The following is an 18,291-nucleotide window of genomic DNA, read 5'->3' on the forward strand; positions in this document are numbered from 1 at the left end:
TCATGGTAAGTGTGGAGTGGCAAGTAGGGGACACCATACCTTATCTTCCAAGTTTTAAGTGTCCAACGGGGTTTTCTCGTTTTTCTTTTAAAATGGCATGAAGAAAGCCTTAGATTCCATTTGAAAAATGGGGTGGGGGTGTGTGTGTCACATATTTAAAGATAAGTAAGGATGTGAATTTTAATTCAGCTTATGAGTATAATGAATATACCTTGTATTTTTCTGTTTTAGTCTATCTTTGAGTTTTCTAGGAGATAACAGCAATGCAATGATTACCTTCTCTGATTAGAACTTCATTAATTACAAGCTTCCATGCTAGAGAAAAATATTTATTATGCCTAAATATGTGTATGTATTTTTCATTGTCTCAGAGAATCCTAGTTTACTAAAAATGAAAAAAACAAAAAAAAACAAAAAACAAGACTCCAAAATAAAAGAGAATAGTAAAAAAAAACATGGAATAAGCTTATAAGACTTCATACTCTTTAAGAGCGATAAAACCTTACATAAGAGAAATAATTTCAAACTATCAAAACTACTTAAGAAGTCCACATAGCCCTAAAAAATTCCTACTAAGAGTTTCAGCCATATTTTTAGTTTTGAAAGCACATGGAATTAAAGAATATTCACATGTGAACACAAAAGCACATATATGGGGAGAAACTAGATCATTTTAGTAATTGAGTCTCTCAAGTCACTATGCACCAGCAAGCCCAGTTTATCTCAAGTTGGCTAAGCAGTTAGCTATAAAGCTGAGTACTACACCAAACTGTATTAGATATGTTCTTATCAGTTGCAACAACCTGGCTGATCATACTATTCAAATTTTATTAAAGTATATTGTATTGACTTTTAACTTGAGAATCTAAATTAAGTTTGATATATTCCTCTGGCCTACTGTTAAGAGCTGTAGCTTTGACATAAGCACAAAATATCGTCCAATCTTTCTATAGCAACCACTAATAAAAGAGTGAGCCTTTGAGGAGTTCAACAAGAGCCAGACTTCATATCTATCCATTTTTATTACAAAAGTGAAAGTATTGGAGGGAAATCTGACCTACTTTTCTCCCTGTCCTGTTAGTTTTGAGTCTGCCTGGTATCCACTTATTAACCTATTTTCAGTTTTAGTAAAAATTGCATCCTATGAAAATGGTTTCAGAAGCTTAAAAAAACCCTGCATACATCAAAAGAGCTTATTTCACAGTGTGTCTTCATGTCACCAGATGATAGCAGGGTTGTTTCATTTAATATGTAAGGAGCTAAAAGCAGGCAGCTGGGAAGTGAAGTTGAGGAGAAGCTCACAAGCCTGCATGGAGCACACTAGCCACTTCTGAGGCTACATCCCCTTGGTGATTCTCTGGTCCTCTGGTGAATTCATAAAAATCATTAATAAGATTACTATATACAGGCCTTTGAGGGAAGGCTGAAGAATGCAAAAGAAATAAAAATGCCTTACAAATTGCATTGCAACAGACACCCACTCCTCTTTTTGGACTAGAAAGGATCCTGCTGTAAAACAAACAAGTTCAGTGAGCATCCCCCAGGCACCCACACCGTGGGTTTTCAAAGAGACTCAACTCTGGGCTGTGATTAGTTCTTCAACACAGAGGACAACAACCCAGGAATTCTTTTGTGATAAAAGTGGCTCCCATGACACAAACATAGACATATGTTTATAAGACTTACTAACTGTACTGCCGGCTACCACAAGGAACTGATTAACATAAATAAAATCTTCAAGTATCAACTTCTGTAGAGTTAGTACACAGTTCAGGTGTCTGCATTTCTTCACAGTGTTTATATAGATTCTATGTGAATCTATACATAATTTTTAAAAAGCAACAGGCTAAATGTTGTGGATTATGGTACCTAAAGTACAAAAAACAATTGAAAGTTGCATCGGAAGAGAAAACATGATAGTAAGTCATGAAAATAAAGCAAAACCCACACACTCAAGTCTCGGTGAAAGACACTGGTTCTTCGAGCTGCTTAACAGACGCATATAACTTCAGAGGACAGGACAGTCACTACACAGAGTAATAAGCTTTTGCTTACATGTTCATTCCAGGCATTCCAGGGCCACCTAAAGCATTCAGTGGGGGTCGCATTGCACCTCCATAGTTCTGTAATGATAACCAAGGGTCAGACTACCACAAAACAAAAAAACAAAACCAAAAGGAGGGGGAAAGAAAGGAGAGCAGGTTAATGACTTCCCTAGGCAAGTCCTGACTGGACAAGGCCTGTGCAATTCATTCTCTGAAGGGGTCCACTCTTGTATTTTTGCTTCTATTTTAACACAACTACTTTGGTCAATGCCACTTAAAAGATCTATCAATACAGGAAATCACTGGATCATGTTGAATGATTAACGCATGATCAAAATTATAACATTTAGCATATCTTTATTAGTTATCTAATATCTGTACATTAGTCACTTTTTCAAATAAACATCTCATAAGTCCAAAATTAATTTTTTAGATAAATTATTAATTCAGTAGGTTTGAAACTATTAGATAAGAAAAATTTCACAAAGTCTGAAAGGAAATACAACAGGTAAACCCAACCCAAGAATGCTGACTATAAGCTTCTATTTAGAGTAAGATATCCAACATGGAAATGCACTCCTTACAAACACCGAACTGAGAACTAAAACATACTGGAAATATTCATGTATGACTTATGTGACCCAATAAATCTGAGGCAATACCTACTGTGTGCATTAAAGGAGAAGAAAGGCAGTTCAAAGTCTTTCATAAGCACATCATATTTTATGCTAGCTTACTTTAGTTGATAATAAAGGTTAAATGCGACTTTTCATGTTAACATGTCAACACATTTGACACAGTCAGTGACTTCCACGTTTGGTTTCCTGATGCTAATCTTCCTCTTTTGACCATTCTATTCCAGCTACATTGCTGGCTTCTTCAGTTTTGATCATAGTTTAAATATTGCTTTTCCTTAAGTTTTAGTTACAGTATTACTTTCGATTACTGCACATCCATAGGTAATTTATCTGCTACAATCTGTCCAAATACTGCTTTTCCCTTAGGATTTTTAATCTACTTTATCATGTGTCACTAAGTTCCTAGACTATGCTCAGGTTGGCAGTGCTGGTTCTGCCTGGCTGCTGCTCATGTGCAATGCACACACACAGAAGAACACACCGCCACCCGCTGCGGCTGAACTGTGTGTTTACTGTTCCACGGGCCTTTAGCATCACCTGCTCAATCACAGTCCATGCTACAAGTTTCCAGAAATTCTTTGATGGCTTTTCCTTCTTATAAGTGTCCTACTTGGTCCTCTGCCACAGTAGTGAAAGCTGACAAGGGGCTCCCCTTCAGTGGGAAGGCTGCTGCATTATCTTAGCTGGGGTTTTCTCCCCAGTATATTCTGTTTACTTCCCCAGGCATTGTTTTTTAATCACAGTATTACCCATGTCACTTAAGAGTTACAATGACCCAGATCATCTGTCAAATAAACCCAAACTCCTCAATGTGTCCCTGTAAGCTCTTCACAGCCCAGCCTCAGCTATGCTTTCTGCTTTCATTTCCTACATGTTCAACTTCTCCTAGTTGAATCTCTAGCCTACTGGATTTTCCAAATTAAAGAAGCTACACTTTCATAACCATGTTAACTCATCCTGCAGGAACACCTTGGAGGAGGTGTTAAGAGGACAAGGAGATGAATCAATGAGGAAGCTGGCTAACTCTAGGTCCACGGCATCACTCAGCTGCCTGCCTAGTGCTCCTCCTGCTGCTCATCTGCCTTCACTGCCAGGAGCTTGCACTCAGGTGCGTAAGCAGTAGGGAATCATTTCTAACCATACCAGCCTTCAGTTAGAAGGCCAGCTAATTTGGGTCAAGCATAGAGATAGTAGGGATTAGAATCAGCAAAGGATTTTGGAGCCACATGCGTGTGGTAAAGTCAGGCATGGGCACCTCCCAGGGAAGTCTGCACCTTTCTCCTCATCTGTGAGATTTAGGAAAGTGAACATTCATGGATGTTCCTTGGAGCTCTGGGCATAGGAATACATTAGCTTGCATCTCCACTGCCATAGCACGATGGACTCTCCGCCACTCTGCCTTTGTGACACAGGGTCTTCCTACACAGTCCAGTTGGCCTTGGGCTTGAGACAGTCCTGCTTCTGCCTCTGGAGTTCAGGAAATACGGGTAGCAACTCTTTTACATGAGCAACTGAGTCTCTTAACCTATTTCCTTACCTGTGTGTCAATAATATTAATTTCCACGTAGACTTTTGGTAGAATAAAATGAGATATAAATTACCAGAGTGTTCAATGAATTAAAATATGGCACTTGCTACTTAAAAACTGTAGCTGTTATTTTTTTCATGGATGTTAATAAAACATAACTGTACCCTTTCCCTCATGCCCCAGGTTTCCTCAGCTCTAAAGCACCATTTCTCTGCTCATGTGACGGCTCCTCGACCAACTGCACAGGGGACATACTTTGTTTTCTAGGCGTTTAGTATTAGATCATAGCCTTTCTAAGTGCAGCTCTATTTCCTGCTGAATAGTATGTACCTTGAAAACAGAAATCCTATTTCAGTAACCTTTTTATACTCAACAGTCAAGTCAAATGTCTGACACACTGTAGGCCTTCAATAAATGATGAGCTAATTAAACTGAATAGGAAGCAAGAGATTATCCAATATAATACATGATTTATAGATAAAAAATATTTTCATTTTGTGAATGCTATTCTAAATCACAAAATGATCAAGAAGAAAAGAAAGAATAACAAAAGGCGTTCCATGTGCTTTACCCCAGGCAGAGAGGGAGGGACGAGCACACTTAAAGCTGATGGCATTCATACTCTTCCATCTGGTCTAATCTCTCCTCTACTGCTCCTCACACAATGGAGTTCAGACTCTGACTGCTTGGAACCTTTAACATGTCTTTTCTTGATTGGACAGTTTAAGTATTAGGAAGTTTTATCCTGTAGTAAGCTGAACTTCACATTTTAGGTTGTATTTAGCTGTATGGAATTTGTTCACTCTATCTGTGAGTTATACATTCTCATTTCACATTTATCTACCCCAACGATCTGATTTTTAAATCTGCCTTGTATGTACCTTACTTACACTTCAAAATTCTAGTGAAAACTGAAATAGCTATATAATTTAAGTGACTATTTCCATTAATCCCACAGATCTTGCTGAGTTTAAGGACATAGGCTAGCTACATAACTCATAGAAACAGAGGAGAAAGTTATTTCAAATACAGTATCAGAAGGTATTTTATCTAATGAAATAATTTTGCTTTTCTGCTGAAGCTAAATTTAAAATCATTTTCTGCTGCTGTCCTTGGATGGAAACTGATTATAAATATGCCTTGACTTGGGCTAAGTGTTTCTGTCTTCAGCCACACACTACACATTAACCACACTGCCACTGTGCCTGTGTGGACTTGTTTACCTCACAGGACGCAAGGTCCATTACGCTAAGTATAGTTCTTTGTTTCACTCTTCAGTTGCTCCCAGAAATGACTATCTCTCTTTACTATACATACCTTAAGGTCAAAAACCACAGAAGTCATATTTAGGGAAAAATTACGGGGACTGATCAATAGCACAAGCCTTTATCCTAGCACTCTAGAGAGAGACAGAAGGAACTCTGTAAGTTCAAGGTCAGTCTGGTCTACAGAAGGTATATAGTGAGACCCTGTCTCAAACAAAACAAATGTATCTGTGAGCCTGTTTCTATACTACAGGTATAAGGGATGGGGCAGTCTACCCTTGGGTGGCAGCTACATGGTAAAATGCCTATTGTAGGAATTATTTTTCATTATCTTTCAGGAAATGAAGTTGTTTTTTTTTTTTCACACATTTTACCTGACAGGTTTGATATGCAGAGATTATGTCATGAGACTCCTGCGATTCCAAACGATTTTTACATCAATTTTATCTCCTATCCTAGCATGAGCACTTGTTTTTGTTTAAATGTATAGTATTTTTTTATTATTTTAATTAATTGGGTTATTGTTTAATTTATGGTTTCTGAGGTAAATTTATACCAAGGTACTTCATTTCCTCCATATTACTAGAAATACTGCTAATACAAACAGAAAAAATAAACTATATGATTTTGCAAAGAAATATTCATACGTTTTCTTTCAGGATTTTACATGAGATCTGTGTCCAATGCCTTAAGTCCTGAGGTCTGTCAATACTTCATTACATATGCTAAAACCCAGCAAACAAGGCCATCTCATCAGGAGGCAGCAGCCCAGTGTCTCACTTCTGGGCTGATAATATTTACCTGTGGTCCTAAGGGCACCATTCCTCTTGGGGGAGTCATTCTCTGCATTGGTCCACCCATATTTGGATGTCCTAAGAGAGTATGAAGTGATTAGCAACAGAGCAGCTACGTGCACTAAGCTAGAGGCTGGTCCCCCTTCCTACGTAGACCCATCCCACATCTAAGCAGGCCATCAGCTTATTTTGGTATTTGTAGCCATCATTTTCAGCTCTGGCTATCACCTACTCTTTATTGGTTTCTTAGCTAAAATTTTCTTCCTTCCCTGCATTGAATTACTTCTTTTACAGCCTTTGCTCCTCTTTCTTTGGGACAATTATTTCCTGAAATACAACCTTAGCTATCCATGGCACCTAAACATCTCCAAGGAAAGAGTGGGTTACTGGGACTGTTGAATGAATAACGTCCCTGCTACTCTGTACGCTCCCCTTCTACATCACTGAGTCCTTGTCTGAAAAAGGAAAGGGGCTGATGTCCACAATCACTTAACATCCTGCTTGTCCCAAGTCACACACCGGCTTTAGACATTTTAGTATTCTCTCTCTTATGTTATCACCTCTACTCTGTTATGATACATAATTTAGAGTTAGCTGGAAATACAAACCACTTAGTCATGTTGCTGTGAAAATACAGCTGATAAACTCATGGAATATTTCTATCAATGGAGTTCCTAATGAATTTCCTCACTAGTTCAGCAAATCAGTTTATGTCTACTTTAATTACCTTGTTGTCGTGTTGGGTCCATCCCACTGGGGAGTAATGGCTGACTTCCTGGGACACCTCCAAGTGCCTAGCAATTTAGAAAAACAAAAATAACAAGTAATATTGTAAGTATTTATAAAGCATGTGCTTTAACATCCCCCCCCTTAAGTTTCTGCAACTACAGAATGCATTTGAATGTCTCACAAGATCATTCAATTTCCCATTCATTTTATAAACTTCATCCTTGTATAGCTTTAATATAAGATTTTTGCTGTAAAAGAAATTTTGTTTTTGGCTGATGGTACAGTTGCATTTCTGTGAGTAGATTTCTGTGAGTCCAAGGCCAGCCTGGTCTACAGAGCTAGTTTCAGGACAGCCTAAAGAGGCCATGTCTTGGATGATTGGAAGGATGGATGGATAGATAGATAGATAGATAGATAGATAGATAGATAGATAGATAGATAGATAGATAGATAGATGGATAGATGGATGGATGGATGGATGGATGGATGGATGGATGGATGGATGGATAGACAGACAGACAGACAGACAGACAGACAGACAGACAGACAGACAGACAGAAGCCAGGTGTGGTGGGAAGCAAATACAGGCAGATCTCTGAGTTCAAGTCAGGTCTACAGAGTGACTTCATGGACAGCAAAGGCTGCACAAAAAACAGTCTAAAAAGGAGAGAGAGAGAGAGAGAGAGAGAGAGAGAGAGAGAGAGACAGAGAGAGACAGAGAGAGACAGAGAGAGACAGAGAGAGACAGAGAGAGACAGAGAGAGACAGAGAGACAGAGAGACAGAGAAAAGGAGGAGGAGAAATTCTGATTTATTCAATTTTGTACATAAATATTTTTGGAAACAAGTCTACAATAAGCCATCCTATTTCTTCCTTACAAGGTCAATGCCATTTTCAGATTTTAATTTAATTTATTAAGGATACTGAAATAACTTTCTATAAGATCCTCTAATTAAACTTAACTAGAAAATCTTACCTAATTAAATAGTCAAATATTTTGAAAAGAAATCTAACAACTATGCACCCACATTTGGAGTTTCTCTTTAACTGGTGCCATGGAAGGTAACACAGGGCTCTAGTTTTCCAGTCTCTTTAACTGGTACCATGGAAGGTAACACAGGGCTCTAGTTTTCCAGTCTCTTTAACTGGTACCATGGAAGGTAACACAGGGCTCTAGTTTTCCAGTCTCTTTAACTGTTGCCATGGAAGGTAACACAGGGCTCTAGTTTTCCAGTCTCTTTAACTGGTACCATGGAAGGTAACACAGGGCTCTAGTTTTCCAGTCTCTTTAACTGGTACCATGGAAGGTAACACAGGGCTCTAGTTTTCCAGTCTCTTTAACTGGTGCCATGGAAGGTACACAGGGCTCTAGTTTTCCAGTCTCTTTAACTGGTACCATGGAAGGTAACACAGGGCTCTAGTTTTCCAGTCTCTTTAACTGTTGCCATGGAAGGTAACACAGGGCTCTAGTTTTCCAGTCTCTTTAACTGTTACCATGGAAGGTAACACAGGGCTCTAGTTTTCCAGTCTCTTTAACTGGTGCCATGGAAGGTAACACAGGGCTCTAGTTTTCCAGTCTCTTTAACTGGTGCCATGGAAGGTAACACAGGGCTCTAGTTTTCCAGTCTCTTTAACTGTTACCATGGAAGGTAACACAGGGCTCTAGTTTTCCAGTCTCTTTAACTGGTACCATGGAAGGTAACACAGGGCTCTAGTTTTCCAGTCTCTTTAACTGGTGCCATGGAAGGTAACACAGGGCTCTAGTTTTCCAGTCTCTTTAACTGGTACCATGGAAGGTAACACAGGGCTCTAGTTTTCCAGTCTCTTTAACTGTTGCCATGGAAGGTAACACAGGGCTCTAATTTTCCATCATTTTTTTTTCATTAATTCCTGGATTTGTTGTTGTTGTTTGAAAGTATACCCAGTATACAGTTACTGAGCATGCACTTATAAGGGTATTCCAAATCCTTTGAGAACAAAGTATATCATTTTCCCCTTCCCGCTTCCAAACTCTCTCATATACTTCTCCTTACTCTCTTTCAAATCCATGGACTCTATTTTCAATAATTTTTTTACACACACACATGCACAGGCACACACACACACATATGCCAAACATATATGTATATACAATTAATTCAGAAATAATGACACCTGACATATATGTATGTGATGTATATATATGCTGTATATATACATGTATGGTGTGTATATGTGTGTATATGTGTGTGTGCGTACAAGGTGTAATTATTCCTAAAGCAATTATGCATTCCTAAATACATAAATATAAGCTGCTCAGTTTGCATAGTGTTACCTGTCAGTGTGTTTTAAGTGCTGAACATTTGGATTTGGATAATCGATTGTTTGGTTTTGGATAATCGATTGGCGTGCTCTTCCTTGGGAACCCTAATTCTCCCACTCTCAGCATACTTTAGTTGCCCATGGTTCTCTGTTTAGGCCTCTGAACTCTGCCATGTCCACAAGACTGTCTATTGGTGCCATCCTTGTGTTAACCACAGTGCACTCACATACTAACTTCCACCTATACCAAACTTAAGGGTTTTTTCAAACCATGGTTTTAATTAGTGATATAAAATGCCAACTATTAAAAAGAGACAAAACAAAACTAAAATTTCCTTTTAAGACCTGACATCTTTGAGATGTTTGGGGTCAATTTCTTACTGACTCTTGAGAAAATCTTACAACTGTATAAGTTTGCTTATGAAGCCAACCCAGACTCCTCAGAGGTCAGCATTAACCTCTGTGCTGCCATCCCCCACATCATAATCCTGAGACTCTTTGAGAACAAGTGTGGATGTCAAGCCTCGGCATCTGACTATTTCAATTTAGGAAATCATGCAAATGCAACAGTACCTCCATCCAGGCTACAAAGCTAGTCTACGTCTTAGCATTTCTTTCTAATACCAGGACAGCATGAAGCATGTACTACCTTTAGCTGCCATGACTCTTTCTGTTTCCTAAGCAGGAACAACTGCCATTTTTCCTATCCATGACAACCTTGTCTATCACTCCTTCAATGGTTGTCAGGAGAATAAGCCTTGTAATTTTACATGGTGACTCTGAGGTTCTTTTTATGACCTGGACTCCGATCATGTTTTCTTAATAGGAGAAAGTATCACAAGGCAGCTATGGTGCTCTGAGCACCAAGTCTGAGGGTCTAAGATGCCAAGTCACCATTAACCTTTGATCATAACCTTTGTCATCTGATTGTGTTGGTATCTGCCAGATCTTTACATCAAGATCATCATCCCCGGCCCTTGCAATTGATAACTGTATTATCAGAACTAATATAATACTGTCAGCATCTCACTCCTGAACCCTCACCCTTTGTTAGCTTCACTATTCATTCCTAACCACTGAGATATTATGTGGAGATACTCAACACCCATCACTGCCTTTGTTTACTGGCTGGCATTTAGTGGAAGGAAGCTATACTTTTCTACTTATTTACTACTTATGAATCCCTATTTTATTCAATGGGTTATAGTCATCAATCATCTATTCCTTTTGTGTGTTTGGTGTATGTGTATATGTGTTCATGTGTGCATGTGTATCTGTGTGAGTGGTTGTATGGTGGATGTGTGTTTATGTGTGTATGGAGTTGGAGGTTGATATCAGGTGCTTCAGTTCCTGCCTTAAGTTCCTACTCTGACTGCCGCAGTGATGGACTGTGACTTGAACATATAATAGGAAATAAGCCCTTTCCTTATCAGGCTGCTTTAGGTCAAGTTTTTATATCACAAGAAAAAGAAAACCTAACTAAGACAACCATGAGTAGCCAAAGCAATCCTCAATAGAAAGAGCATAACTGGATGCAGTTTGATACAGACAGCCTTATACAGGGATATGGAAAGGAAAACCAATGGAACAGAATAGAGGGCCTGGGAATAAAACAGCAATGCTATGGACACCTCTTATTTTGACAAAGGGGCCTGATATTCAGAGTGTATAAAGAACTATAAAAAGTAAATCATGATGTCCCCCACAAAACAAAACAAAAAAAACCTCCTGAACTCCTGCCTATCAACAAATAGGCTAGTAAGTTCTCAAAAGAAGAAACACAAATGGCCAGTAAATATTTTTGAAATGTTCAAAATCTCTAGTTATCAGGGGAAGCAATTTAAAACTATTCTGGGAGACCATCTCCCTCTGATCAGATGGCTATCATCAAGCAATTTGACAAATACCATGGGGAGGCTCCAACAAAAGAGGACCCTGCTCACTCTAATGGAATGCAACCCAATGCAGACACAATGGACTTCAGTGTGGAGGCTCCTCAAAAAATTAAAATATAATTACTGTATGGCTCAGCTATACTACTCCCAGGCATATCCTAGCACAAAATTCTTACATATCTATATTTATTGTTATTCTATTCATAATAGTAAGGAGACAGAACCATCCTAGAAACCCACTGACAGACAAACGGATAAAGGGAAAGCAGTACACATACACAATGGAGTATTACTCAGCTGTAAAGAAAAGTGAAGTCAAGGAATTTGAAGGAAAATGGATAGACTTAGAAAGTATAATATTAAGTGAGGTGACCCAAACTCAAAAAGAAGAAAATCATGTTGTGTCTCATATTTGAATCCTGGACTGTAATGTATGTGTATATAAACATGTGATGTGGTGTGTGTGTGTGTGTGTGTATGTGTGTATGTGTGTATGTGTGTGTTTGTATGAATATGGGTCAGGATCAACAAACAAAGGAGACTAAAGGAGGGTAAACATTAGTAATAAGGATCTGAAGGTGGGTACCAGGGCACACCAGTCATGAATGGAGCAAAGGGACTGGGTGGGAGCTGCACGGGAAGATCAGGGTTGCAGAAAAAGGGAGGAGATGAGAAGGATGGAACTTACTAAACACACCTTGTTAAAGATGACTTAAGCTATCTAATACTTTGCATGCTGATTTAAATATAAAGTCTAAAAGGATAAAATAGGTTGTCAATGGTTTAGTCACTGATCAATGACCTTATTAAGAATGGTGCTCTTCTCTATAAACCTCAACAAGTATCTGATCAAGTGGGTTTTCCTAAATCAGATTTTGTATATATTATTATATTTTTAACTAAACATGCATGTCACAACTCATTCTTAAAATATATCTAAGAAAACAAAAGATAATGTTACTTTTGAAGCACACACACTTTATCATGACTTGATCTGGTCAAGCTATGTTGTATCCACAGTGTAAGCTTTTTGTGGGAAGAGAATGTACTTTTTTCCCTAAACATACTGAACTTCGCCCTCTGCCTCACAAGGGGTGAAGTGGTCGGAATAAACATGTGTTCCAATGTAAACTAAAGTTAAAAATCATAACAAAATAGTATTTTTAATGTACTCTTGTTATATGAATGGCCAAAGAAGCCACTTTCTGCCCTCCGCCCTTAGCCAACCCCTGCTACTGAGTAGGAGGCCATGTGCTCTCCTCAGTAAGAGGGCATGCTCTGAAGGGTACGTGGTCTGAGATGTAACCAACTTGGTTCATGGAGAATTTTCAATCTGTAAGTAAATGTCTACATTTTTCCTTTGCACATCCAGATCTCACTATGTAACCCTGGATGACCTTGAACCCATGGTCATCCTCTTGACTCTGCCTCTCAAGAGCTGGGATTACAACTGTCTAAACAACTAGCTAGCTCGCTTCTCTCTCTCTCTTTCTCTCTCTCTCTCTCTCTCTCTCTCTCTCTCTCTCTCTCTCTCTCTCTCTCTCTCTCTCTCTCTCTCCCCCCCTCCCTCCCTCCCTCCCTCCCTCCCTCCCTCCCTCCCTCAAATGTCAGCTGATCTTTACTTATCTGAAAAGTCATTAGCTTTTTAGGTTTAGGAATAACTTATACTTAGTATGCATTTTATCTGTCTTCTTCCCATTATAGGAATGGCACACTAAATATTTAAAAGGGTTAATCTTTTTTTTTTTGGTTTTGGTTTTGGTTTTGGTTTTTAGAGACAGGTTTTCTTGTGTAGCCCTGGCAGTCCTGGAACTCACTCTGTAGACCAGGCTGGCCTCAAACTCAGAAATCCTCCTGCCTCTGCCTCCCGAGTGCTGGGATTAAAAGTGTGCACCACCACCACCCAGCTCAAAAGGGTTAATCTTATTCAAAGTATAAAATTTTAAGTTTCTCTATGTATATAGTTAGTGTTTTCTCTAATCACAAGTGAATATCTGCTTAATGTAAACTGCAGAAACAGTGAAAATTTCCAATAGCAAAATGACTCATAATCCTACCTCTCAGAAATCCAGTCTGTGGTCCATCATCTCCTTCTCAGACTATGACCATGTCACGGTTCTGAGAAGCAGCTCACACACTGACATGTCGGCCATGCTGTACTGACATGTTTCTGTGCCTTCTCCCTTACATCTCTTAACATACCCGCAGCAGCACTCCAGTAGATTGTTTTCCACAATGTCTTTAAAACTTGTAAATGATTTCACTATTTATTGAGACTTAACCCAGTATCTTGTCTGTGTGTGCACTCACAGTGTCTGTGCATGTGTGTGTGCACGCACTGTCCTGTGTGTGAGCTAATGTGTGTTAATGCCCATGTCAGCTTGTACACAGGCAGAGTGACTTTGTGCACAGTACAAAGGTTATCCTCGAGTTCTTCTAATGCTGCCTTCTCTGCCCTCATGTCTTATTTCAATATGAACGCAGTCGTGCAGTGTCAGGGATCTCCTGTCTCCAGTTTGTGTAAACAATTTTTGCCATTTATTCTCTACCTTGTCAATAAAAAGAGGTAGGGAAGTTCAGATCTGTCATGAAGAGGAGGGAGGAGTGAGTTCTTGAGAGTTCAATAGAAACATGAAAGCCCTAAATGCAAGTGTTATGGAATTCTTGGCTGGGGGTAGCCAGATTAGTTTAGGGGACTAATATAAATCACTGACTGCTCAGAAATTGAGGTGAAGCTTGAAAATAAATCTTGGGTGCTCTGTGTTGTGGTTATTGCGAACTAGCTAGGAAAAAGAAATACAGCCACCATATTAATTTACTATATTCATTTATATTAAAAACATTTTAACACATATATATTGAGGACAGAGGTTGATGGTGTGTCTTTAATTGTTCTGCACTTTATTTACTGAGGCAAGGTCTAGTCAACTGGATTGAAGTAGTCTAGCCAGCCAGCTTGCTTTGAAGATTTTTTTATCTCTAACCCCAGTGTCAGGACTACAGGCAGCAATCCTGACCACCACATAAATCCATCATTTAGATGGGTTTTGAGAATTCAAACTAATGCTTGTCCCATTGTATCTTATATATGACACTGACATTGCATGAAATGAATATAATTCTAATAATTATACCATGTTCTCATCACTAGTATAGAATAAAGGTATTTTAATATTATCTATTAGAATCTCACAGTTTCCTAATACAGATTTTTAGGATTCCCTTAGATTTATGCAATATACAAATCTAGGGATGGAATATTTGAAACAGCATGAAGACTGCAACAGAAGGTATAATATTTTATTCATAAAAACTAAAATGAAAAGGCTCAGACGCCTATGTAAGTATATCTGATGATACATACACATTCATCTACAAAAAAAAAATAAGACTTCCACATGTTGGCACTTTCTGTCCTTTTTCATGTCACGTTCTCTGATCCACACCTTGGATCTGGAAACTACAAAAGCTCCAGCTGCTAACACGAGAACTGCTGGGCACAGAGTCATTCTGAACAAGCCAGTGCGGAGTCTCCTAAAGTTTCCTTCTGCTCTGGAGGTGAGCCTGGTGCTGGCACCCAGACACAGAGAATACCAGCAAGCCAGGACACTTCAAAAGACAGCATCATTTCTTTCCTTTCTTTCTCTCTTCCTTCCTTTCCTTCCTTCTTTCTTCGTCCATTCTTCTATCCTCTTCCTTCTTCCTCTTACTCTTCTTCCTCCTACCCCTGACTTTGGTTATTTCAGACAAGGTCTCTCTACATAGCTTTGGTTATCATGGAACTCTCTGGTTGTGATGGAACTTCCTCTGTAGACCAGGCTGTCCTCATACTTCCCTCCAGACATCTGCCTGCCTCTACCTCCCAAGTGTTGGCATTAAAGGCATGTGCCATGATGCCTGACTCATCATGATTTCTAAGACTGTGGGTGAGAGAACCAAAATTCTATTGGAACGAGTGCCTTAATAACTTGTAATTTTCTTTTTCCATTTTTGATAGTGAAAAAAATGTATGAATCAAAAGAAAAGAATTGAAAAGTGAATTTAAAGTAATTTTACTTTGTTTTAAGATAAAACTGAAGTATGATGAAGCAAATCATTTCTTCTGGTACTACAGAATGCATCCCACCCACATCCTAAAACTAAACTGTAACAATGTGCTTTGTTCTTCGTAGTAAATAAGAACTTACGATGTTGATTAAAAACCAAATGAGAATAAACACTTAGAAACGGAAACTCTTAAAATAAAAATTGTAAGATTTACTGTTAAATATTTAGACTTAGCTCTTCAAGAAGCATCTAATTACATATCTGACATGCTATCATTAACAAGGCACAATGTATATGAATTTTATACTCCGTGAAAATAAACCAAAGTATGCTCTTGGAAATTTCACTGAGAGGATGTTCAGCATTTACTGAAATTAGCTCCACAAGGCAGCCAATCATTTTTGGAAATAGATAGTAAATATTGCAAGGTTGCAAGCCACATACATTACGACTCCTCAAATATATAAATGTGTGTAAATAGTCAGAGATAAAGCATGAGGACACATGTGTCTCCCTGTTACAACAACACTTAGCAAAAAAGTCAGTCAGCACAAAGTCTGGCTAAGCAGCAGCCTTCAAGGAGACTGCAGTTAGCGGAGATAACAGAGGAAGGTAGATTTCACACAAAAAGAAACACTTGTGATATTTGCCAGGTCTTTTACAAATGCTAAGCAGCACACAAACCTTACCTGGTTAGGTATCCTCAATGGGGGCCTCGGGCCACCAGGGTACCGAGGCGACATGAAAGGCTGTTAGAGACAAACAAAACAAAAATCAGAGTAATGTGAAACACACATCTAAACAACAAACTACTTGAAAAATGTAAATAAATACAATTTATAATCAATTCATTTTCCTGTTTCCAGCAGAACAAAAGCTTCCAAGAAAATTGTCATCCTGCTTTTTATTTTGGAGAATATCTGAGAATTTACCACAGGAAATGTGAAAACATTGAAGATGATTAACCACAGCAATTAAAAATATGAGTTTCTAAAATGATGATCCAATTGGCAACAACAGGATGAAGAAATGGATAAGCTAGTCCCCATAGCTATCAGGTTTGGTGGTTATTGCATTACACATGACAGGTTCTGAGTGTGTATTAAAATTTTCAAATTTCATCCCTCTACTGCTATTCTACACAAGACTACAGAGAACTTTGTTTTCTATGGGTTGCTCTTTTCCCATTATGAGTTTGTTATATGATTGATTATAAAGTTTAAAAGTAAAACTTCTTTCCATATTTTGATTGTAGTATATTCTGAAGTATATATATTTTAATCAAAAGGGAAATGGGTTAGTTTCTGTTGTTGGACGAGTCAAAGACTCTGTTAAGCTGGGTTAAATCTTTAGTAGGAAACTGAGTATCTACGAGTATCTTTGTGGCCAGCGCCTATGGAAATGAATATCTAAACTTGTCTACTTAGACTCAGGTTGTTTATTTCTAAAGTGCTATGAAATTATTCAAAACTTTGATTTTATTATTATTATTATTTATTAATAATTAGCATAATAATTTTGCTTATTTATATAGTAATACTTAAATAAGATTTTCACATATAAAATAAGAAAGTACTTATTTCTAATGGGCTTCATATTAATTAAAATATTAAGAAGTTTAATATATACTGAGAATCAGTTTAATACGTGGCAAGTAGATTAAAAGGTTTATATACCCAGCTTATAACATTTTACATAAGCGAACCCTACATTTATGTCTTTTATAAATAGAACATTTGGCTTGCAGCAAAAAAATCTCAAGAAATTTCTGTCATGCAGATTTATTTCTATAGTATCTGCTGCAGTCTAAGGAGCTAACAAAACTAAGTTTATACTGAAGAGGCAGCTTGCTTCACTCTCTGTTGTCACTGGGCTCCCAGGGGACCATTTTATTGGGCAGACATGGCAGACTGCTGAAGTAACAGAGTTACCTACCTCCAGCTGCTAAAACTTAAGTGGACTTTTCCTATGCTAACAAAGTTGATTACAAAACACTTGGCTTTCCCAGAGTGAGCAGAGCCAGCTCTCTCTCAGTGGAGAAGCTGCTCCAAGGTGAAGCGGCAAGTAAGCCAGGTGTTACGGCCAGCTACATGCCTAGGCCAACTTCAGGCTCTGCTCTTTTCTTTCCCTTTTAAGTCATCCAATTTTACTTACATAATTACAATTTTAAATTCTGGACTCAATTTAGGTACAGTATCTAAATTTGATAATTAGATGCTGTATTATTGGTTTTATAATAGTTGTCTTTCTTCACAAAGAGTTGTTTCATGATATATTCACAGATTCAATGTATAATATATATATTATATATATCTAACATATATAATATAATATTTATTTTGAAATAAATACAAAGAAATAAAAGTAGCTTACTAGTAATTCCTACCTACGATAAAATCACTTGGAAATGGAGTACAGGCCCCAGATGTGAAAAGTCTCACTAAACACCAAATCCTGGTGCACATAACTATTGAATGCCTTTGGAAACAGACTACTGAAGACTGATGTGTGCATCTAGTGTGAAAAGAAGCTGCATTGTTAACTTCATAGATTATCTGATCTCTGAAAAACTGAATGTGAACCTCTGAATTTGGAAGAGATTATCTCTGCTTTTCTACCTGGTTTACAGAAGTCACCTGAGGCTGTATGTGGTGACTAGGGACAGACAGGTCCCTGCAAAATAATGTTGGGTGAGACAGATTCTGGTTTAGAGAGTTTATTTCCTCATATGCCTTCCTCCAAAACAATTCACTTTTGTGTTTTGGTGGGGGGGGAGGGAGGGAGGGAGGGAGGGAGGGAGGGAGGGAGGGAGGGAGGGAGGACAGGAGATTGATAGACAAAGTCATATAGCTAAGTATTTCCACAGAACACACATGACAGGAAAATCTAGCTCATTTAGATTATTTAAAATATTTTTATCTAAGTTATAAAGAATGTTTTAGCAAAAGTATTCCTTAAAAATATTAGTGCTAGGCTGAGTGTGGTGGTGCACGCCTTTAATCCCAGCACTCCGGAGGGCAGTGGATTTCTGAGTTCCAGGTCAGCCTGG

General features: G+C 38.3%; 1 protein-coding gene across 12 annotated transcripts in view; it reads right to left on the bottom strand.

Annotated features, from left to right (window-relative positions):
* Positions 1–18,291, bottom strand: part of Ssbp2 (single stranded DNA binding protein 2) — a 236,712-nt gene that overhangs the window by 23,588 nt on the left and 194,833 nt on the right. For 8 of the 12 annotated variants that reach the window (XM_029468160.2, XM_029468156.2, XM_085830914.1 and 5 more), the window contains 4 exons: positions 15,932–15,991; positions 6,998–7,064; positions 6,278–6,348; positions 2,056–2,147 (listed from right to left, as the gene is read on the bottom strand). In XM_029468160.2, the coding sequence (XP_029324020.1) occupies positions 2,056–2,147; positions 6,278–6,348; positions 6,998–7,064; positions 15,932–15,991 (290 nt within the window). The remainder of the gene's footprint in view (positions 1–2,055; positions 2,148–6,277; positions 6,349–6,997; positions 7,065–15,931; positions 15,992–18,291) is intronic. The other 4 variants (XM_029468161.2, XM_021180034.2, XM_085830913.1 and 1 more) reach the window with 1 other exon arrangement.

The sequence above is a fragment of the Mus caroli genome, unplaced genomic scaffold, assembly GCF_978045245.1.
Source record: "Mus caroli unplaced genomic scaffold, Mus_caroli_1 scaffold_15, whole genome shotgun sequence".
In the NCBI taxonomy this organism is placed as follows: Eukaryota; Metazoa; Chordata; class Mammalia; order Rodentia; family Muridae; genus Mus; species Mus caroli.